We start from the raw sequence: 20,647 nt of genomic DNA, 5'->3' as shown, positions 1-20,647 counted from the left end.
TCAAGCAAATCTCCTGTCCCAGCCTGCTGGCACCTGGGATTCTAGGTGCCACCACCACACCTGGCTTTTTTATTTTTTTGTACTGATGAGGTCTCCAACTCCTGGCCTCAACCAATCCTCCCACCTCGATCTTCCAAAGTAGTAGGGTTAGAGGCATGAGACACTGTACCCAGCCGATGGTTTACTTTTAATAATACATGTAACTACTAGAAAAATATCAATTTTTCTAGTTTTAGAAAAACAGGCCCACATAGCCACTTTATTTCCTGGCAAATCACATGCACCCTCGTTACTCTTCCTAAGAGAATTGCTGTTGTCGACAGTTCTGCTTTTTCTCCCCCTCCACCTCTTTTGGATTTCTACTCTCTAAACCCCCCCCCCCCAATTCCCGTTGAAAGCAATAAGCCAGAACTGAGTACTATGCCAATTTCTATTGGTAAATAGAATAGGAACATGTGATTTCATAAACTTAAATCTTTTAGTAGTTGAATGTAACTCAAAGCTTACCTGCGTTTTTTCTTGAATAAGTATTTTATCTGATGTAGGAACTGGATATGGTTTCAAAGGAGCCTTTACAGTGGAAAGTATGAACTCTGTGTGGCCTTCAATGACATTATTCAGATACCTTCCCTCAGATGTGGCTTTATAATAAATTGTTATTTCATCAGTTGGAACCAGACTGCACTGAAAGCACATACAGAAAATTTCAAAAAGGAAGCACACTTTATTAATCCAAATGTAAGGCACTGCTGAAGAGCTGACAATCCCATGTGGAATCATCATGGAAGGAGAGTCACCTACTCATCCCTCCTTGGGTGATCTCTAAGACTATAAGGCTAATTGCACTGCAGTATGTAACTTGCTTTGTGTTCTTTTCCCCACTCTTTATACATAGGGCATTTGTCTCTTCCTAGCACAACCAGCGTCTTGTGAATGAGAAAACAAAGAAATAACTGATAATCAATATACAAAGCTCTGAAATTCTTCCCCCTACCACCTCAAATTGTCTGTTGGAGTGGCCTCCTCAGACCGTGAACCACAGGTCTCAGACATCTGGCCAGAGAAGGAAGATGTACAGGGAGGGAGCTTGGTATCAATGCCCTCCATGACAAGAGCTTCCTGATTCTCTCTCCCGGTGGGGGCTCTCCAGGCAATGGGCTCTGTGTGCCTTTTCCTAGCTCTCTCATGAGAAAAAACTACCCGAGCTCTGTCTAGAGCTAGAAGTTTCTTCTTTGAGGGAGGAACCCTTCTATACCAACTGTACTTATCTCCTCCTCAAACAGACACTGTCATCTCCAATTATCTTGTGCACCAGTCAGAGGGTTATGGTGGAAGCCCAGGAGAATTGAAAAAGAATGGATTAAGGTATGGGTTGGCTGAAAGCTACATTTTGGGAGTAAGGAGTAAAAGAGGCCTGTCTTCCCTGCAGAGTACAATCTGAGTAGAACGATAATCATGGAATCATTACCATTAATTGATCACTATGGTTTATATTACCTGGCTTTCCTATCGTCCCCTAAAAATCAAACCCAAACAAACAAAAAGCCCTCAAAATAGTAGCTTATTCTTAAGCTGACAAGCCAACCTTTTTGCGAAGTTTCTGGATTCGATTGATGACTTCTCGAGCCATCCCTTCATCTACCATTGACTGGTCAGGGGTGACATCTAAAAGAACCAGGACCTGGAGAATGAATAGATCCACTCATGACAATCAAATAAAGAGACAGACTTCTTTAAATTCAGCAAAACGCTATTTAAAACTAAATTCTGAGACATCTATAATGTGGCACTATTTATTTATACAACTGAGCAATGGAATTAAAATTAATCCAGTTTCTTTATCATTTGAATACTTTTTTTGTTAACCAGTCATTTCTCTATCTCTGGAGAAGGGCAAAGCTTTTTCTTCCTTTTTTATAGGGTGCTGTGTACAGAAGTTGCCCTGAAATTGGCCTTTCATGAGAGTTCGCTGTGACTCTGCTACTTGGCCATCAATTAAGCAGTATCAACTCTTCTAATAAGTAAAATCAATAACCATGAAGCCCCTTAAGCAACACAATTTTTCATACCACGAGCAAGTAGATCAAAGGCTTCAAAGCAGCCAAATTCAAGTTACAGTCGTATACAATGACCCTTCTGATACTTTGGTTTGTGTGATTCAAGACATAATCTACAATGGACCACAATACTTTTTATACGACTTAATTTAAATATTGTCTTTTTGCCAGTCTTATTTTTTTCATATACTCTGAAAGTTATTGATCATAATATAGTAATAATAACACTATCACTATTATAGAGTACATTAAAGAATAAAATATATTCTACAAAAGCCCTGTAAATTAGGCATCATCCCATTTACCTCTGAGGAAATTCAATCAGAGAATAAACTTGACTTACTTCACAATGACACAAGGTGTAAAACTTGAAATAAATAAGCTTGAAATTTCAGTCAGCATGGCCACTACATACCCTTACAACAGGTAAGCCTTGTCAAGAAGCTTGGAAGCATCACAAGATGACACTTCTGTAAGTGTGGACAATTATTCAGGCCCCTAACATTCGCAATTATCAGGAAAGATTGTCCACTCTCATTGTTTACCTGCCTTTATCTACTTTCTTTCCTACATACTGCATCTTTGATTTCTTGCCACCGTCAGCCTATACGGAGTTCTGTCCACATCTAACTCAAGGTCCTATGTAAAGGCCTAGGATGGGTGACCTGACTACCCTCAACTCTACCACTATGCTTCCTTTTACCACATAACTTACCAGACAGAACAGTAAAAATTTGCTTACTTTCTCGTGTCCATGACTGACTGGTTCCTTGAATGGATCATTTTGGTGCAACCTAATGCTTAGGACAATACTAATATGTAGAATATATAAAATGTTTATTTATGTATTCATTGAACAAATGTCTATGTTAAGGGCATACATGTATCACAGAGATATTTAATAAAGCCAATCTAAAACAAATAACTGATTTATTTTACCCTGGGAAAAGTTGCCAACACTATAAGGAAACCCATAGGTAAAACACTTTCTTCTCGAAGTTCTTCTCAGAACAAAAAAATACCTGAGCATCTGAATGTGCTTCAAACTGCGCAGTCCCACCTGTGGCCTGATCAAACGTGTACAGGAGGCGGATGTCTTCTTCATGCAATTCATGGCCTTCCACAACAATGGTCCCTATTGGGAGAAGCAGCAGTGCTGTTACTCAGTCAACCCCTAACCTCTTTGAGCTGCTGTGCTACCAGTGTATCATGCCCCCTTTTGATGAGAATTTTATAACAGCACAGAGTTATTTCCTCCTGACTCATGTCATTGCTATAGCCAAGGAAGTGACAAACTTCATTTAGACTGCACTATGCTACCTTGTCACCACCAATGTCTACTGTTTTACCTAAGGTCCCAGGTCCAAATCCATGCCAACCTAAGGGAACATACCAACAGGCAACAAATCCCCACCATAAACACAGAGCAGCATGATGTTATGAAGCAAATACAGTCTTCAGAGTAACATTGGACTTAGATGGGTCCACCACTCACTGGTTGTATGATCTGGTTTTCTATCCTAAGCAGGGTGTAGTAGCTGAAATGAAATGGACAATGTGAAGCACTGAGCAGCATGCTGTCTAGAGGAGGAAGAGTGTATGCGCAGCTGCTGTGGAAAGTTTCCAACCTCCCCTTGCTGAAACCTTAAGTTTCCAACCTTAAGGTAAGCTTGCTGTGGTCACTGATAATTACCTTCTTGGGCACTGCAATTAGGCTGTTGTTTTACTTTATGTCATTGTGTTCTGAAAACTATTTTCCTTCCCATCAGGGCAGGATGGTCTATTAAGAAACTACAGTTAGAAACTGTAGGCTTTCAGTTTCCAATAAAGTTTATTTTAAGACTTTTTAATGTTTTGGTTATTTGGTGAAACAACTCAGATTTGTGATTTGAAGGCTGATCAAACAACATATTATTCTTTTAACATTTTCAGCTGAATTAGTAAAGTTTCAAGTTTTAGCTGCTAACCTCTTAGGTTTGATTAATTCTATCTGGAGAATTTGGGGAATCTTGGAGACATTTTTCCCAATTTCCATAATTAGTCATCACCTGAGTCCTTAAACCTCACTTCTCACAAAAGCTCCCAGCTTACTATTTTCAACTCAGAGGGAGCTCTAATAATAAACACCTTGTATCCCAGGACAGCTGTAGGATATCAAACAGCCATATTTAGACTAAGTATGATTCCATTTTCCTCCCTTAAGCACAACTCTAATCATGGCAAAGCTGAAAATTCCTGAGTACCTTGAAATGCTCTCTGAGGTGTGGGGAGAGGGAGCTGAGTTCCTTTTCCTAATTCCACTGTTTGGTTAGGCTCCCTGTATGTGTTCTCATGTAACCCTAGCCTTTTCCTTCAAAGAAATTATCAAAACTATAATTATTTCCATACACCTTCAATGTCTGTCAGCACCATGAGAGTAATAACAAGTCTTATTCAGCTCTATACTGGGCTTTAAAAAATATTTACTGAATAAATGAATCTAGTCTTGTCTAGTAAGAGAGACTAAGATAATGGACTCTGGATATTTCTGAAAAATCGTGGTAAGTTCCAACTCCTTTCTCCTTAGCAGGGAGCTCTAAACCACAATGCTAACTCCCTTTCCGCCAAAAATATTGTAATCTTTCCTTTTGAATATTTTCCCATCTTCCTTACGACATTGCCAAAACCCATTTTCTTTTGCTCTACACGCAACATCTGCACACTCCTGGGGAACAGTAGCTGCTGGGTCATGAAGTTCAGGGAGTTCAGTTCTCTCTCACCAGGCGGACAGATTTTCTAGGCTCTCATTAGCATTTCTAGAATTCAAAGTTAAGATCCATCCATCTGATTCAGTAATAACTACCCCTAATTGAGTCAATTCCACAAAATAATTACATGCAAAAATATTCACTTCAATATCATTTACATTAAAAGACTAGAAACAGCATATATACCAACAATAAGACTAGTTAAAAATATTATCAAGTATGCACATGAAGAAAAAATTTGTGGCTATTAAAATAGCATTTCAAAGAGTAGAAATACATAAAATGTTTATAATGTAAAGTGAAAATGCAAAATAAAAATATATAACATAATTAGGAAAAAAGTAAAAAGGGAGAAGTTTAAATTTATAGTGTGACCTCCATTTTATAAGGCTATAATTATATGACTGTATATGTAACTGGAGAAAATAAACTAGAATTTTAACAGTATGCCAGCGTCTATTAGGCTGCATTTTAAACAATAGAGAGCAGGTACTCAATCTATGGTTAGGGGGCATTTTTGGTTTCTTTCTGAAGTATCAGAATTATCATAAACATTTTTATTACCAGAAAAATGTTTTATTTAAGAAATGGATGTGATATTAAAAGTCACACAGGAGCCTAAATATAGAAAGATCCTTCAGGCTGAGGACATGAATGGTGCCCCTGTCTGAGCAGACACTCACCACTTTTCTGGAACTGTTCCAGCTCCTCACTGTTCAACTGCTTGATGGATGTCATTACTGTCTTAAAGGCTCCCTTCAGACGCTTCCCCAGGACCATGTGATCCGGTTCTGCCCTTAGTCGAATGCCGTATTTGTTTTTATCGGTAGACAGTGTAACTTTTCGAACATTCAATTCCTATTGTGCACAAGAGGAAACAAAAACAAGAGCGATACAAACAAGTTCACAAAAAACCTAGACATGCAAATGTCCAGAAAACCATTATTCGTTAATATGCAAAAAGTAAAAATAACCAAGTGTCCATCAATTGTGAACGCATAAACAACATGTGGTATTACATACAATGGGATACTTAGCAATGATGAAAGAATGAAGCACTAATACACGCTATGACATGAACCAACTATGAAAACATTATGTGAGGTGAAATAAGCCAGACACACAAACTATCACAAAGTATATGATTTCACTTATTTAAAATGTCCAGGGACACAAAGTAGGTTTTTGATTGTAAGGGAATGGTTGGACTTTGAGGGAAAAATGGTGTATGAATGTTAATGGATATTGGGCTTCTTTTGGGGATGACAAAATGTTCTAAAACTGTGGTGATTGTTGTACAACTCTATAAATACATTTAAAGACTGTTTACTTATATGGTATGAAAAAATGCTTCTTGTTAATTATTAAAATCAATCAAGACAGTTGAGAATAACTGAAAAGAACTAAAGAATCAGAAATATAAACTTTGTCCTTCAAGGGCAACCTTTACATAAGCAATTTCAGCACACCACAAGGTTAACTAACTAATCAAGTGACCAGAAGACTCAGTTAATCATAATACTTCATGCCTTCACAGCTGTAAAAGATTACCAACAGCAAATAATGATAGTACATTAGGAGATAGGAAAATGAAATCAAACATCATAACTATAGCATGAAGTAAATAACAATGGAACATCCAGTTTGCCATTATATTTAACTATACTAATTAATCTCACTGTAAATGATTAAGGTATTTTATTTTAGAATTCATAATATAACTTTTGGCTTCTAATATTTGTCTAGAATTCCCAAGCAATTCAAAACCAAATATTAATATTTGGTTAATATTAACAGAAAACATTAATATTTTGTTTTATTAGAAATGTATTAATAGTTTCTATATATTAATATTAGAAATATATTAATATTTTATTTGAAATATATTAATATTTTCTATGTTAATATATTAAAATTCATATATTAAAATTTTTATTCTGTAAAAAGAATAAAAAATGAAATTGAAAATATATTTGTTTTAAAAACATCATGAAATAGGCTTGGCACCTGTTAGGGTGCCAGCCACACATGCCAAAGCTGGAGGGTTCAAACCCAGCCCAAGCCTGCCAAACAACAATGACAAGTACAATCAAAAAATAGCTGGGTATTGTGGTGGGCACCTATAGTCCCAACTACTTTGGAGGCTGAGGCAAGAGAATCGCTTAAGCCCAAGAGTTTGAGGTTGCTGTGAGCTGTGATGCCACAGCACCCTACTGAGGGTGACATAACGAGACGTTGTCTTGGAAAAAAAAAAGAAAACCATAAAATAAAGCTTTTTGGGAGGAAAACTGATAGTGTAGCTTAATTTTTTATCACTCAAATTCCACTTCTGTAATCTATCCAACATTCATATGCTGATATATGTATATACAAAGATACACACATGTACCTTTTGTTAGTAATCAAAAACCTAACTTTCCAACAATAGAAAATTAACTAAATAATTATGAAGCAGCCAGGGAATAAACATTTTATGGCTATTAAAAAGATATATTATATTAGCTGGGTATGGCAGCACACACCTGTAGTCCCAGCTACTTGAGCGGCTGAGCCCAAGATTCTGAGATTGCAATGAGTTATGATGCCACAACTGCATTCTAGTCTAAGAAGCAGGAGACCCTAATCCTCCACCCCCACACCAAAAAAAAAAGTATACATATATATATATATATATATATAACATTACATATATATGTAACATATATATATAAACTGTAATTAAAAAAGCAAGTTAGGGACTATCATATATATGTAGTCTATCATATCATATCATATATATGACCATATATATGCACAAATAAACCCAAACGGCATGTATGCATGTAAATAAGTGACTATATGTATGTATACATGTACATGTGTAAAATCCTAAGAACATTCCTATGAGGGTGAGACTGTAGGGACAGATGTGGTACAGAGGGACCCATCTTTTACTGGGCACATACCATGCTAGTGTTTGAACTATACATCACCAATGTGCAGTCACTTGTGTAATTTGAAAGAACAAAGTTTTATTGTTAATCATCAAAAAGTACTTTGGGGAAAAGAAGTGAATGAAGATAATAAATGAAAGGCAAAGAAATGCATTGATCATGAAATATTTTTAAAAGAAATATATCAAATTCATGTTAATTCCAAGGAAGGTATAAAATATAGATGGTTAAGTATGTTGTGCACATACGGATATACAAAAGATTATAAATTATACAGTCCAAGTATACTTTATTGAGAAATATTCATCACAAAGCTCTTCTCAAGGAAAGTTTATTTGGACCCAAAACAACACAAATCATCTACCTTACCTCAATGATATATTTCTCCAAAGATCTGATATCTTTAAGAGCTTCTGGATCTTGATGGATAACCACAACTTCTTTCAAAGGATACTAGGGAGGAAAAGGGAGGAGAAAGTCACTAAGCATCCAGTCCTCTAAACTGCAGAAAAATGCAATATTGTTTAATCGAGTCCTAAGCTCCGAACTAGTCAAGATGACCTATTACAAAGTCATTCACACCTGTACTGCAGAAAAAGAAAAAAATGGGCCACTGCTGAAAGCTCATTGTATCAAAAAACATTCCAAGGACTTAATTATTTGGGTCTGTGTTGTATAAAATATAAATAAAATTTCAAACCTTTATTGGAATAGTTTTACGGTCTCGGATCACTCGCCCAAGTTCGATCACAGACTGCATTCTAGATACTGCACTCTCAGTTTTCTTGTCAATCAATTCCTCTCTGAGTGGTAGAGATAGGAATATGAAAGAGATTAGATTTAAAAGGAGAAAATCCAAAACAATAGGCATGCTTTGAGTGAGGGAGAGAGTTAGGCTTGAGAAGGGATGCCCAGGGATGCCATTGGGCCTCCCAGTGAAGCATCTGGGGAAGGACAGGGTTTATGCCTGCTGCTAAGCACTCAGCAGCTCCCAAGGGGGCAAGCCTACACCCCAGATTCCATAGCCCTACAGAGGGCTTCTACACTAAGCATCCTTCTTGCCATTTGTCAAAGTGGGCCCCAGCCTAAAGCCTAAGGAGCAGCTCATGTCAGCCTGAGGGGAGGCAGGGCACTGAGGGGCTACAACAGGGAAATACCTGCTCTCTCCATTTCTTCCTAGGGAGCTGGCCCCCCCACCCTATGTTTAACTCCCCTCCCGGTGGCCTAGGCGAGGCTTATCTGTATTTGATTCTTACCGAACATGGGGCAGCATGAGGTAGTGGATGCTAAGTGTGTCCTTGTCCTGAACAGTAACAGGGTCAATCAACACCTTTAGATTCTGATACATCAACTCAGTGAGAAAAGGTGTGTAGGGGGCCTGGATGAACACAGAGAACATCATGTCATTCACATACAGCCATCATTAACTGATCTTGTTTACACTGAAAACAAACATTTTAGAGAATGATACAGTAATATGTGTAGAAATGGGCATGAAGTTACTAAACATGCCCTATGGAAGAGACATAAGCAGAATAGCAACAGGGCTATAGACCCCCCCCCCCGAAAACCCTAAGCATCTTCAGACTTCTGGTGGCTGTCTTAAAATAAAAACAGATCTGATCATGTTCCAGCCAAGTCAATAAGCACAGAGGACTGAATGACTTAAACCTCAGAAACTTCATTTGTAAACGGGGGGAAAATACTACTCACTTTTCAGGATAAAAGTAAATTAGTTCAGGAAACTATCAACTACCCAAAGATAATTATGGCAATCTACGTTAAGATGAGAAAGAACAGGCTATATTAGAGATCATAATGCTTTTATTTCTATTTTTGGCTAAACAAATAAAGAATAAGTATTTGGAGGATGCTACAGCAAGAGGGGTATCACACACAACCCATGTGAAAAAGGGGCCAAGCATCTTACCATTAATCTGCAAAGAGAAAGGAGAACACTGAATAAGGTTTCTAGGGCCGTAACACAATCTTCTGCCCCACTTTCACCCTAATAAAAAAAGCAACATCAATATTTAACTGCTAGAAATAAGCTTTTATCATAAAAACAAATAAGAAGTTTAACAAAAAGAGGCAACACACAAAGAGTGTGCAGCATACAAATAATACATGAGACAAGGAAAAAGGCCATAACCACAGGCTGCCTAGGGTCGTCACAGTGGCCCTGCAGAGCAGTGTAGGAGGCCTGGCTGGGATATGCACTTGCTGTTCCCAGACTCTCCTCACCTGAGCAAGTGGCCTGACTAGGAGACTCTAAAGCTGAGGGCAGACTGGATCCACACACAACAGATAGAAGCAGTCGCTAACAGAAAATTTTAAAGTACCTTTAGGTAAGATTGCTTATTTTAAAAATAGTACATACTGCACATTTCAAATATACTACTTAATTGTAGCAAAGACAAAGATAATAAAAACAAATTCTCCATAATTATTGTCTAGATAACAACTACTGTAAACAATTTAGTATATGTCCTTCTAGATTATGTGCATATATGTGGGTATGTAACACATTTTAACAAAATTGAGGGTATAGTTGTGTTACAGGCTTTTATTATTAACATATTTTAAGACAGCACTAATGGATGGTGGAAGTTTTCATTCACCCAGCCTGCAATAAGGGTACCTACCACTCCTTGTCTCATACCATTATTTACACACTTAGTATAGGCAAGTTTTGTTCACTCTAAACCCGTATCAACTACAGAGTTCTGTCCGCAGCAAATACTCAATAAATGGTTTCCTAGTTGTAGAAGGGAACATAATTCTGTTGTGAAAATATGTAAAATGACATTTAGAACTTATAGGTCCCTACCAATCAATTAATAAATACACTTAATATACAAAACAAAAGGAAAAGAAAAAGACAACTTCAAAAACTGAAAGCATTTGAAATATTCCTTTCCCTTTTGGCTGTTATTATTTATCTTCTACTCACAAAATTCATACACGTGGTTTGTCCCAACAGCAGTCTGTACTTACCTTGAATCTTCTGCGGTTCATTCTAACATACCAATTAGTCAGCACATCTATAAACTTGACCAGGCGAGGCACCACAGTATAAAGCCTATAAGCTAAAAGTAAGACAAATGAATCAGGCAGTTAGTCCATACCAGGCATCTGGGGTGGGAGGGCTGGATAGAATAAAAAATAAGCAGTCCCTTCCATCCAAGGATCTCCACCTAGTATGGTGACAAGAAGAACCAAAATGAAGGCTCACTTATCAAAGATGCACCATATGGTAGTCACAGTGTTTGGGGATGCATACAAATGTCATTCTATGAGTCACATGGGAATGAATTCCCATTTGTGAGTGAGAAAAACTGAAATCTGAGTACATGTAGCTCACAGTCCAAGGCTGCCCACTACAAACTCCAGGAAGCAATGTTTACATGGTGTACGATTTAACAGCACTAACGAAAGCCCAACTTCATTCTATCACACTACATTGTACATTAGCTATCAAGCAAGCAAAAAAGCAAACAAGCAAACAAGCAAAAAGCTTGAATTAGATGCTGAGAGGCGAGGCATTGGCCAGTGGTTCACAAATAGGAGCAATTTTGCCCTGTAGGGGACATGTGGCAATGCCTGATGAGACATTTTAGTTGTCATAATTTGGGGGAAAAGAGGTACTATTGGAATCTAGCAGGTGGATCCCAGGGATGGTACTTGATATCTTATAAAGACAGCATGGTGCCACCAACAAAGAATAATCTGTCCCAAATGTCAGTGGTGCTACCATTGAGAAACTTTGGTACAAGCTATGAATAAAATAAAACAGGCTTTCTAAGGGAAGAAAGCTACAGAAGATAGTGGGAAAAGAAAAGAATCTTGAGGAATTAAGACAATTTGAAGGGTTCCCTGAGTAACTCAAAGGGTAAGCAGAAAAAAAGGGCATTTAGCCAATCCTGTTTGAGACAAGGCTTATTTTAAGAATTCTCATTCACCCCCCCTCTTTAACTGACACTCTCTATTGCACAAAAACAAACACCACAAGTAAAAAGAATTAATACCCAAAATTAGAAGAAACACAATTATATAAATGAGGCTTGTGCTCTAAGCTAAGGACGGGTGATAAGTTGCAACAGGCAGAGCTGTTCTCTGCTGCTGTTCACAAAGATGAGAACTCAGGTGCTGATGGGCCAAATACTAGGCCAGAGTCATGAGCTGCCCACATGTTCCTAGATAGGTAATTTTAGTGACCAAGGCCTATTCTGTAGAGAAGAAGCATGGCTAAATTATTTGTAGGGTAAACTATACTTTATAGGATGCTCAAGTTTCCTACGTTCAAGTTTCAACTCTTAGAGCAATGATTTTCAACCGGTATGCCATGAAATTTTTTTATCTTTTTATTTTTATTTTTTAATTATTACAAATCTTCAGTTTAATTTGAAACAATTCAGTTTCAAAAACTTTAAGTTACAACAGTCACAGAAAAAACAAGGAACAGTCAGGAACAATAAAAAAATAATCAAGAGTACTGCATATTTTGTTTGCTTTTAACACTGTCATGGCTTTATTCAAAACACGGTTGCACAAAAGTATTAACTTCAAAGTTTTTAAGGAGAGATTCTGAAGGAACTTAACATACTATATACATACTGCCATACAAAGAGCATTAAAATAGGATCAAAAACTTTTTTTGTTTTTTTTGAGACAGAGTTTCATTTTGTTGCCTTTGGTAGAGTGCCGTGGACTCATAGCTCACAGCAACCTCAAACTCTTAAGCTCAAGTGATCCCCTTGCCTCAGTCTCTCGAGTAGCTGGGACTACTGGCACCGGCCACAACACCTGGCTATTTTTAGAGATGGGGCCTTGCTCTGGCTCAGGCTGGTCTCGAACTCTTGAGCTCAGGCGATCCACCTGCCTCGGCCTCCCAGAGTGCTAGGATTATAGGCGTGAGCCACCGTGCCTGACCAGGATGAAATTTTTAAAGATCATTAATTTATCTTTGAAAGTAGTTTAAAGCACAATAAGTATATTCTATTACTATTTTTCTTTCATCAACATGATTTAAGTGTGCTGCGGAAATTTAACTTACGGTTCAAGTATGCCATGAAATAAAAAATGATGAGACACAAACATTGTCTTAGAGAGTAAATGAACCCCACATACAATGAATACTCAATATACGGGGACAGCAGAAGCTACTGCTGAGGCCACCATCAGTCTGCAAGGTAGTTGCTCTCATGTCCACACTGCCAACAAGAGAGCTGAGGGCATGAAGGCGACAGGATGGTAGAGCAGTCTGCATCTAGAGCACTGGGAGTTTCCCTGGCCTCATGTGCACGATTCTCATCTCATGGCAGCTCAACTCCAGTTCCCAGGCTCACCAGCACACGTGCTTTCCAGACTCAGCTTTACAGGAGGTCATGGTAGCTGGTACCCAAAGACAACAGGGGCCTTGGGCAACAATAACCACATTTCCCACCCACTCATATCACTCAGCTGTGAGCACAACTAAAGAGAGTGCAGCAGTGCAGGCTCCTGGTGCTATCCTTCCTGGGACAGGAATCAGCCTCATACACTCATTTATGTTAATTTGAACATTAGCTTGACTGGCAAGATCTTGGCACATGTTTAAAGAGGTGGATAATACAAAAGGATTAACAGTCCACGAACCAGTGACCAAGCTAATGCTGAACTGCAGGTCTGCTCCAGCCACCACACAATAATGCCAGGCACCAAAGATTAACTTTGCCTTCTTACCCTCACTGTGACCAGGGGCTACTGCCTGCCTACTTTACTAGGATATCAGAGGTATCCTGGGTAAGAGCTCTTAGAATTTCTTACCTGGACTATGAGAAATATGACTATGATTATTCTGAAACCATGAGGAAGCCAACGTAATGTACTTTCCCCATCTCTGTCTATAACCAAACTCATTGTTAGGTAACAGAAATATATCAAAATGTCTAATTCATTATTGCCTATTGTCTATTTCATTATTGCCTATTACAAAATTTTCTAATTTTTCTGGAATGGATAGAGATTATTTAATAGTGGAATTAGACCTAAAATAAATTAAAACCACACTGATAACAAGTACTATTTATTGAGTACCTATTATCTGCCAATTTTTTTTTTCTTTTGAGACAGAGCCTTAGGCTGTCACCCTAGGTAGAGTGCTATGGCATCACAGCTCACAGCAACCTCCAACTCCTGGGCTCAAGCGAGTCTCCTGCCTCTGCTTCCCAAGTAGCTGTGACTACAGGTGCCCACCACAATGCCCAGCTATTTTTTGGTTGCAGCTGTCATTGTTGTTTGGCAGGCCCAGGCTGGATTCGAACCCGGCAGCTCAGGTGTATGTGGCTGGTGCCTTAGCCGCTTGAACCACAGGCGCCAAGCCTTCCAATTTTTTTTTTTTTTTTAATAAATCACTTCTTTTGAAGACTTTCAGCAACTCTACGAGGCATTATGCAGATAAAGAAATTGAGGGGCATAGACTTTAGGCCACCTTCCAGACCGGAAACAAGAGCTGAGTTTTGAATCCATGGTTATCAAGCTCCAAAGCCTGCATTCTCTTGTAAAGAGGTCCTTCAGAGACAGAATCACTGAGGGTCTCAAAGCCTTGTTAAGCCTCTGTTAACTAGGCTTAACAAAACTATGATTTTTTAACAAAATCAAAACTAAACAATTTTTTTATCTATTGCTCTGAATCTCTCAAAATTTCCTCTATGTTTATAGACAGTTAAATATCAAAAGAGTAATTTTAAAAAGAATAGAAGTCCTTATTTCTGGGTACACAGCCCAAAAGAAACTCACCCGCCATTTCAGTCTCAAAGAACCCAACCAGGGATTGCATGAAGGACAGGATCCACCGGTCTGTAATGTTGGGGCTTTCTTTAACCATGTTCTCATTGTAAAGAAATTCTATTTCTTCTTCCTAGGCATGGGCAATTAAATAAAACAGTCACATGCTTGGGGGGAAAGTAACTAGGGGGAAAAATATTCTATTGTTTTAGTCACTTAAACTGAAAGAAGTAGCAAAAGCAACAACAAAAATAACCTTAGGCCCTACCGCCAATCTAAGCTTCTGATTCTCAGCAATATTTTCAAGGTAAGTACTAATGTGGGACATTAAGTCCTCAATTATGTTTGTGATCAAAATGAAGAGAATTTAGGAAAAAATTACTTCCCTGCACCAAGATAGATACTACAAATTGAGTGATATTCTAAAGTCTTGCCACTAAGTATAGGGTTTAGGTACCTTAAACCTAAACCAGGAAGGACAATAAAACTGTCTAGGATCAAATGCTTACCCACAAACTGAAAATGAGTACTAGGAATTAATTTCTATGCTAAGGAAGTTCACTTTAGCTAGATGGTTCCATCGCATCTTCTATTTTGCTTTCCAGAATCCTCCTTAAGCCTAAAAGCCCACTTTGTCTGTTCCCACTCTGCAGTAACAACTCATAGACTGCTTTGGTTCTCAGGTAGCACCACTACTAGGCTTAAGCTGCAGCAGGGTAAAACCCTCTCTCCTTGAGTTTAAGTGCCTAATGGTGGTGTCTGCATCCTGCTGCTATTCTCAGACAGGCCCCAGGTATGAGCCTGTCTATATTCCTGAGTCCCACCCTAGGGGAGGCTTGCCACACCCACCTAAAGGCTACTGGCCCTGTATGGCACAGAACCACATGCAGCAGAGGTACCAGGACTGTAAAGAGAGGAAGAAAGCTGGGAACCTGGGGAAGATGCCTGCCTTTCTCAATTCCCAGGGAAATGTCCACCCTGGGAGCCTCAGGTGAATACACCATCTACTTCTCAGCAGAACAGTCAAGACCAGACACAGAAGCCTACTAGAGCATAAGGACCAGAGCTGACTCTACAGAGTTAAATGTTACATGTTCATTCAATAGTAATTTCCCAGCAATTCTACTTACAAACTGCTAGAGATAAGAAGATGAGTGGTACTGAGGCCCTTTCCCAATCTGGGGCTTAAAAGCACAAATGGGAACATGTTTAATGAAAGTGGTGGACCCTGACAGCAGTCATTCGAGGAGGCGGTCCCCGAGCAAGATCGTCTTAGGACAAGCCTCCTGGGCAAGCAGGTAAAACACCACTTGTGTACTTGTGATCCTGACAACCCAATAAGAACTCCATCAAGAACTGCTGTCACTCTCAGAGTGTCAGCCCAAATGCCACTCCAAAGAGTTGCCTTTCCTGAGCACTGATCCAAATTAGCTGGCCCCAGCCCTCAAGACTCTGCTCCTCCCTAGTGCTCAATAGCTAACAGTAGCCAACTCTTCACTGTCTCCCTCAATTCCCCACCCTACTAGTTCCATGAGGGTAGAGGTGTCTCACTCAACACAGTGCCCCTGGCACTAAGAACTAGTTGACCAAGTGACCATCTGACATAATTCTTCTTCTATAGATGAGGTTCTGTGTCCCGCAGAGGTGAGCTCCTGCCTAGATGGTCCAGCTCTGGATCCCATACTCTTGGAACAGCCCAGACGCCAGGGACCTAACTGTACCTGGATCTTGTGAGACTAGCAGTCTCACGAACTTGCAGAGTTCCCCTTTACAGCTCAGCACAGGACTTGCTATGGAGATGCTACAGGCATACATTTAGTTCATCAAGGTCCATACCTTTTGGAGTCTCAGAACATTCTGGATGAAGAAGCGATATGCATTGTACCATGGGATCAGCACATCTTTAAGGACGTCTCGTACTCCCTCCTCCTTAAAGCGGAGGTTTTCTGCTCTCACTACAGGGGAGTTAATCAGGTATAATCTGAAAGAGGGAGAAAAATTTCACAGGAAAGCTATATATAAATGGTAAACCAAATATTACTACTTAATATATTGAGAGAAAATGATGAAAATCATCATTTTTATCTATAAAAAGAGGAAGTTATAAATAATCTTCAAAAGACCAATTTAGAACTCAAAAAGCTTTTACTTTATGTGAGACCTAGTAAGTTAGGAGGGAGTATACATAATCCCATACCAAAATACGGCATTGTATCAGTATAGAAATGCTAATCTCACTGTAGGACCAAGTCACACCAAGTGGAAAGCTGGCCTGGTCTGCCTCCTTTCCATGAACACCATTCACACCCTCACTGTGCATACACACAGGGATTCATAGGGAGGGGAGCAACCTGCACAGAGGCTTGTGGGCAAAAGCCAGAAATCCTGCTAAATAGCCTACTTGGTAGGGGAGATAACTCCTACCACAAAGAATTACCCAGTCCAAATGGTCAACAGCTCTAAGGGTGAGTCTAACATAACTGAGAGTCAAAGGACAGTCCTGCTAACTCTCCTTGGCAACATAGGTACTGCATGAAGGTGCTCGATCATGGGCCTGGTCCCAAGTCTATGACACAGGCATGCTGAACAAAATCTCTGGGTCTCTTTCAAGTTGAACACTGTATAATCCCATGATTCTATTTTAAGTAGTGGCTCAAATTTCTCTAAAAGCTTTTCAGCAGTTTTTATTTGCTCCAGCATAAATATATCTCATTGTAGCTCTAAATACAAAATTAAATCCAATACAGGTCTTCCTCACAAAGACCTTTGGGTATGAAAATACCTTTCTATTTAGGAAACTATTTATGGGGTTTAAAATCAACAACATACCCATGTAACCTCCATATAACAGACATACATTTTTAAAAGCCTAACTATAAACCAAATCTAAGAATTGTCATTAACAGGGTAAAAAATGCTATCATAAAAAATGAAAAATACATACAAGGCAAAACATTGGTTTGTACCTGAGAGCATCAGCACCATACTTATTGATGACTGCAACTGGATCTGGATAATTCTTTTTTCGTTTGCTCATTTTTTGACCATCACTTATAAAACAAAAGGAAAATGCCAATTATGTATATTAACATCACAGATGACCTTTACATATGGATGATATGCAAATAGAAATACATAATATAAATAGGAAAGAATAACTAACTTACATACAAGTTAGTGGTATCATGTTAAGTCCATAAGAAATCATCAGGGTAGAACAAAGCAAGATGTCTCAGGATTTACCCAAGACTAATAAAATATGACATTCACATAAAATCTGGTAAATAATATATTCACAGTAACTTTATTCACAATTGCCAAACACTAGATAGAAGCAACCCAGATGTCCTTTAACTGGTAGATGGTTATAAAATCTATGGTATATACATACTATGGAGCACTACTCAGCAATGAAAAGACATGAACAACTGATACATGCTATAATCTGAAATCTCCAGGAAACTATGCTAATTGGGAAAAGCAAACCCCTGAAATTAGATACTATAAGTTCTATTTACACAGCATTCTTGAAATGACAAAACTGGAGAGAAGGAGAATAGATTAGTGGTTGCCAGGGACTGGTGATGAAAGCAGAAAGGTAGGAGGGTGACGGCTATAGTTATAAAAATGCAACACTGATGAGGTGCAGTGCCTCTGCATCTAATTCCATCACTTTGGGAGGCCAGGTTGTGAGGACTGCTTGAGATCAGTAGTTCAAAATAGCCTGGAAAACACAGTAAGACTCTATCTTTATGAAATACTAAAATAATTTTAAAAATTAAAATAAAAAAGGAAAAGGGCAACAGGAGGAAGGCTTGGTGGAACTGAAATCATTCATTGTAAGGCCAAGTATCTTTTTTTTTTGATACAGAGTCTCACTATGTCACCCTTGGTAGAGTCTTGTGACATCATAGCTCACAGCAACCTCAAACTCTGGGGCTCAAGGGATTCTCTTGCGTCAGCCTCCCAAGTAGCTGGGACTAAAGGCGCCTATCACAATGCCCAGCTTTTTTTTTTGTTGCCATTGTCATTGTTGTTTAGCTGGCTTGGGTGGGGTACAAACTCGCCACCCTTGGTGCATGTGGCCGGCACCGTAACCACCGTGCTACAGGTGCGGACCTAAGGCCAAGTATTTTGACTGATGGTGGATTCAAAACCTACACAGGTGATATAAAGTTGTAAATAAATAAATGAACAGAAGTAAGTACATGTATAAATGGGGAAATCTGAATAAAATTGGTGAACTATATCACTATCCTAGTTATGATATTATACTTTAGTTTTACAAAATAGGACCATAGAGGGAAAACCAGGCAAATCATATTAAAGATCTTTATTATTTTTCACAAGTATATGCAAATCTCTAATAGTAAAATTTTCAATTCAAAGAAAAAAAGCCCAGGAGATCTAGATCAGCCTGAGCAACATAGAGAGAACTTGTCTCTACAAAAAATATAGAAAAATTAGCTGAGCATGCCTGTAGTTTCAGCTATGCAGGGAGACCACTTGAACCCAAGATTGAGGTTGCAGTGCACTGAAACTCAAGGTTATGTGCATGATAAATGCACTCTACCCTAGTGAATAGTGAGATTTCATCTCCAAAAAAACAAAAAAATAAATGAACACCCAAAAAGCTTAGATCATAGACCCAAACTACTTGGTTCAAAACTTGAATCTACCACTTATTTCCTATGTGACCTTTCGTAAGTTACATTAATTTTTTTGTTCCTCAAACTCCCTGATAGTCAGAAATAGATAAATTGAAGGATCCATCTAAAATGCTTCTGAAGATTAAATTAGTTTAGATGGCTTGGCACTCATAGTTCAGTGGTTAGGGTGCTGGCCATATACACCCAGCCAGGGCCTGCTAAACAACAATGGCAACTGCGACAACAATAACAAAAAATAGCCAGGCGTTGTGGCGCGTGCCTTTAGTCCCAGCTACTTGGGAAGCTGAGACAAGAGAATCACTGAATCCTAAGAGTTTGAGGTTGCTGTGAGCTATGATGCCACAGCACTCTACCAAGGGCAACATAGTGAGACTTTGTCTCAAAAAAAAAAAAAAAAAAAGACTGGTAAATGTGCACAATGGGGCGTGGCAAAGAGTAAGGATGTACTAAATGTTAGATATCATCTCCTTCCTCGTATGAAACAGGGTATGTAGTATCTGTGCGAGTAAATATTCTATTTTTAAATTTTTATTCTTACTGACTAGAGTAATACTCAGTGAGAGGAAGAGTTTCAGGTGAGGGGAAGAATGGCATCTGGTGGCAGAGTACCTGGGTCAAACCTGATGTGACTCTCACTAGCTCTAATCCTAGGCATTTAAGGATTAAAGTGCTCTCTTAAATCATAGCTTCTCCATGTGTTAAAAAGATGATTACAAGCTCAGCACCTGTAGCTCAGTGAGTAGGGTGTTGGCCACATACATGGGAGCTGGTGGGTTTGAGCTTGGCCCGGGCCTGCTAAATGACAATGACAACTGCAACCAAAAAATAGCGGGGTGTTGTGGCAGGTGCCTGTAGTCCCAGCTACTTGGGAGGCTGAGGCAAGAGAATTGCTTAAGCCTAAGTGTTTGAGATTGCTGTGAGCTGTGATGCCATGGCACTCTACCTCGGTGACATAGTGAAACTCTGTCTTAAAAAAAAAAAAAAATGACAACAAAAATCTACATTAAAGGACAGAGACACAGATAAGATCGATAAGAAGTAGGCTGGGGGCCATGGTTCACACCTATAATCCCATCACTCTGGGAGGCCAATGCAGGTAGATTGGCCAGGACTCAGGATTGGCCCAGAGGCTCAGGACTTTGAGCCCAGCCTGACCAAAGCAAGACCCTGTCTCTACAAAAAAAAAAAAAAAAAAAAATGCATGGTGGCGCTGGCCTGTAGCCATCACTCTGGGAGGCCAATGCAGGTAGATTGGCCAGGACTCAGGATTGGCCCAGAGGCTCAGGACTTTGAGCCCAGACTGACCAAAGCAAGACCCTGTCTCTACTAAAAGTAGAAAAATTGGCCAGCTAATTTTTTAGCTGTTGTGTTGGGTACCTTTAATCCCAGCTACTCAGGAGGCTGAGGCAGAAGGATGGCTTAAGCCCAAGAGTTTGTGGTTGCTTGTGAGCTACAATGATGCCACAGCACTC

At 39.1% G+C, this 20,647-nt stretch overlaps 1 protein-coding gene across 2 annotated transcripts in view; it reads right to left on the bottom strand.

Moving 5' to 3' along the window:
* IARS (isoleucyl-tRNA synthetase) overlaps positions 1-20,647 on the bottom strand; it is an 83,122-nt gene that overhangs the window by 24,113 nt on the left and 38,362 nt on the right. For both annotated transcript variants that reach the window (XM_003795050.3, XM_023516237.1), the window contains exons 18-29: positions 17,472-17,555; positions 16,342-16,486; positions 14,518-14,638; positions 10,735-10,826; positions 9,668-9,745; positions 8,994-9,115; positions 8,438-8,540; positions 8,107-8,190; positions 5,488-5,662; positions 3,080-3,192; positions 1,586-1,681; positions 508-684 (exon numbers count right to left, since the gene is read on the bottom strand). In XM_003795050.3, coding sequence (XP_003795098.1) covers positions 508-684; positions 1,586-1,681; positions 3,080-3,192; positions 5,488-5,662; positions 8,107-8,190; positions 8,438-8,540; positions 8,994-9,115; positions 9,668-9,745; positions 10,735-10,826; positions 14,518-14,638; positions 16,342-16,486; positions 17,472-17,555 — 1,390 coding nt within the window. The remainder of the gene's footprint in view (positions 1-507; positions 685-1,585; positions 1,682-3,079; positions 3,193-5,487; positions 5,663-8,106; positions 8,191-8,437; positions 8,541-8,993; positions 9,116-9,667; positions 9,746-10,734; positions 10,827-14,517; positions 14,639-16,341; positions 16,487-17,471; positions 17,556-20,647) is intronic.

The sequence above is a fragment of the Otolemur garnettii genome, unplaced genomic scaffold (assembly GCF_000181295.1).
Source record: "Otolemur garnettii isolate 467f Iridium unplaced genomic scaffold, OtoGar3 scaffold00088, whole genome shotgun sequence".
Taxonomy (NCBI): domain Eukaryota; kingdom Metazoa; phylum Chordata; class Mammalia; order Primates; family Galagidae; genus Otolemur; species Otolemur garnettii.
This window is presented reverse-complemented; position numbering and strand designations above follow the sequence as displayed.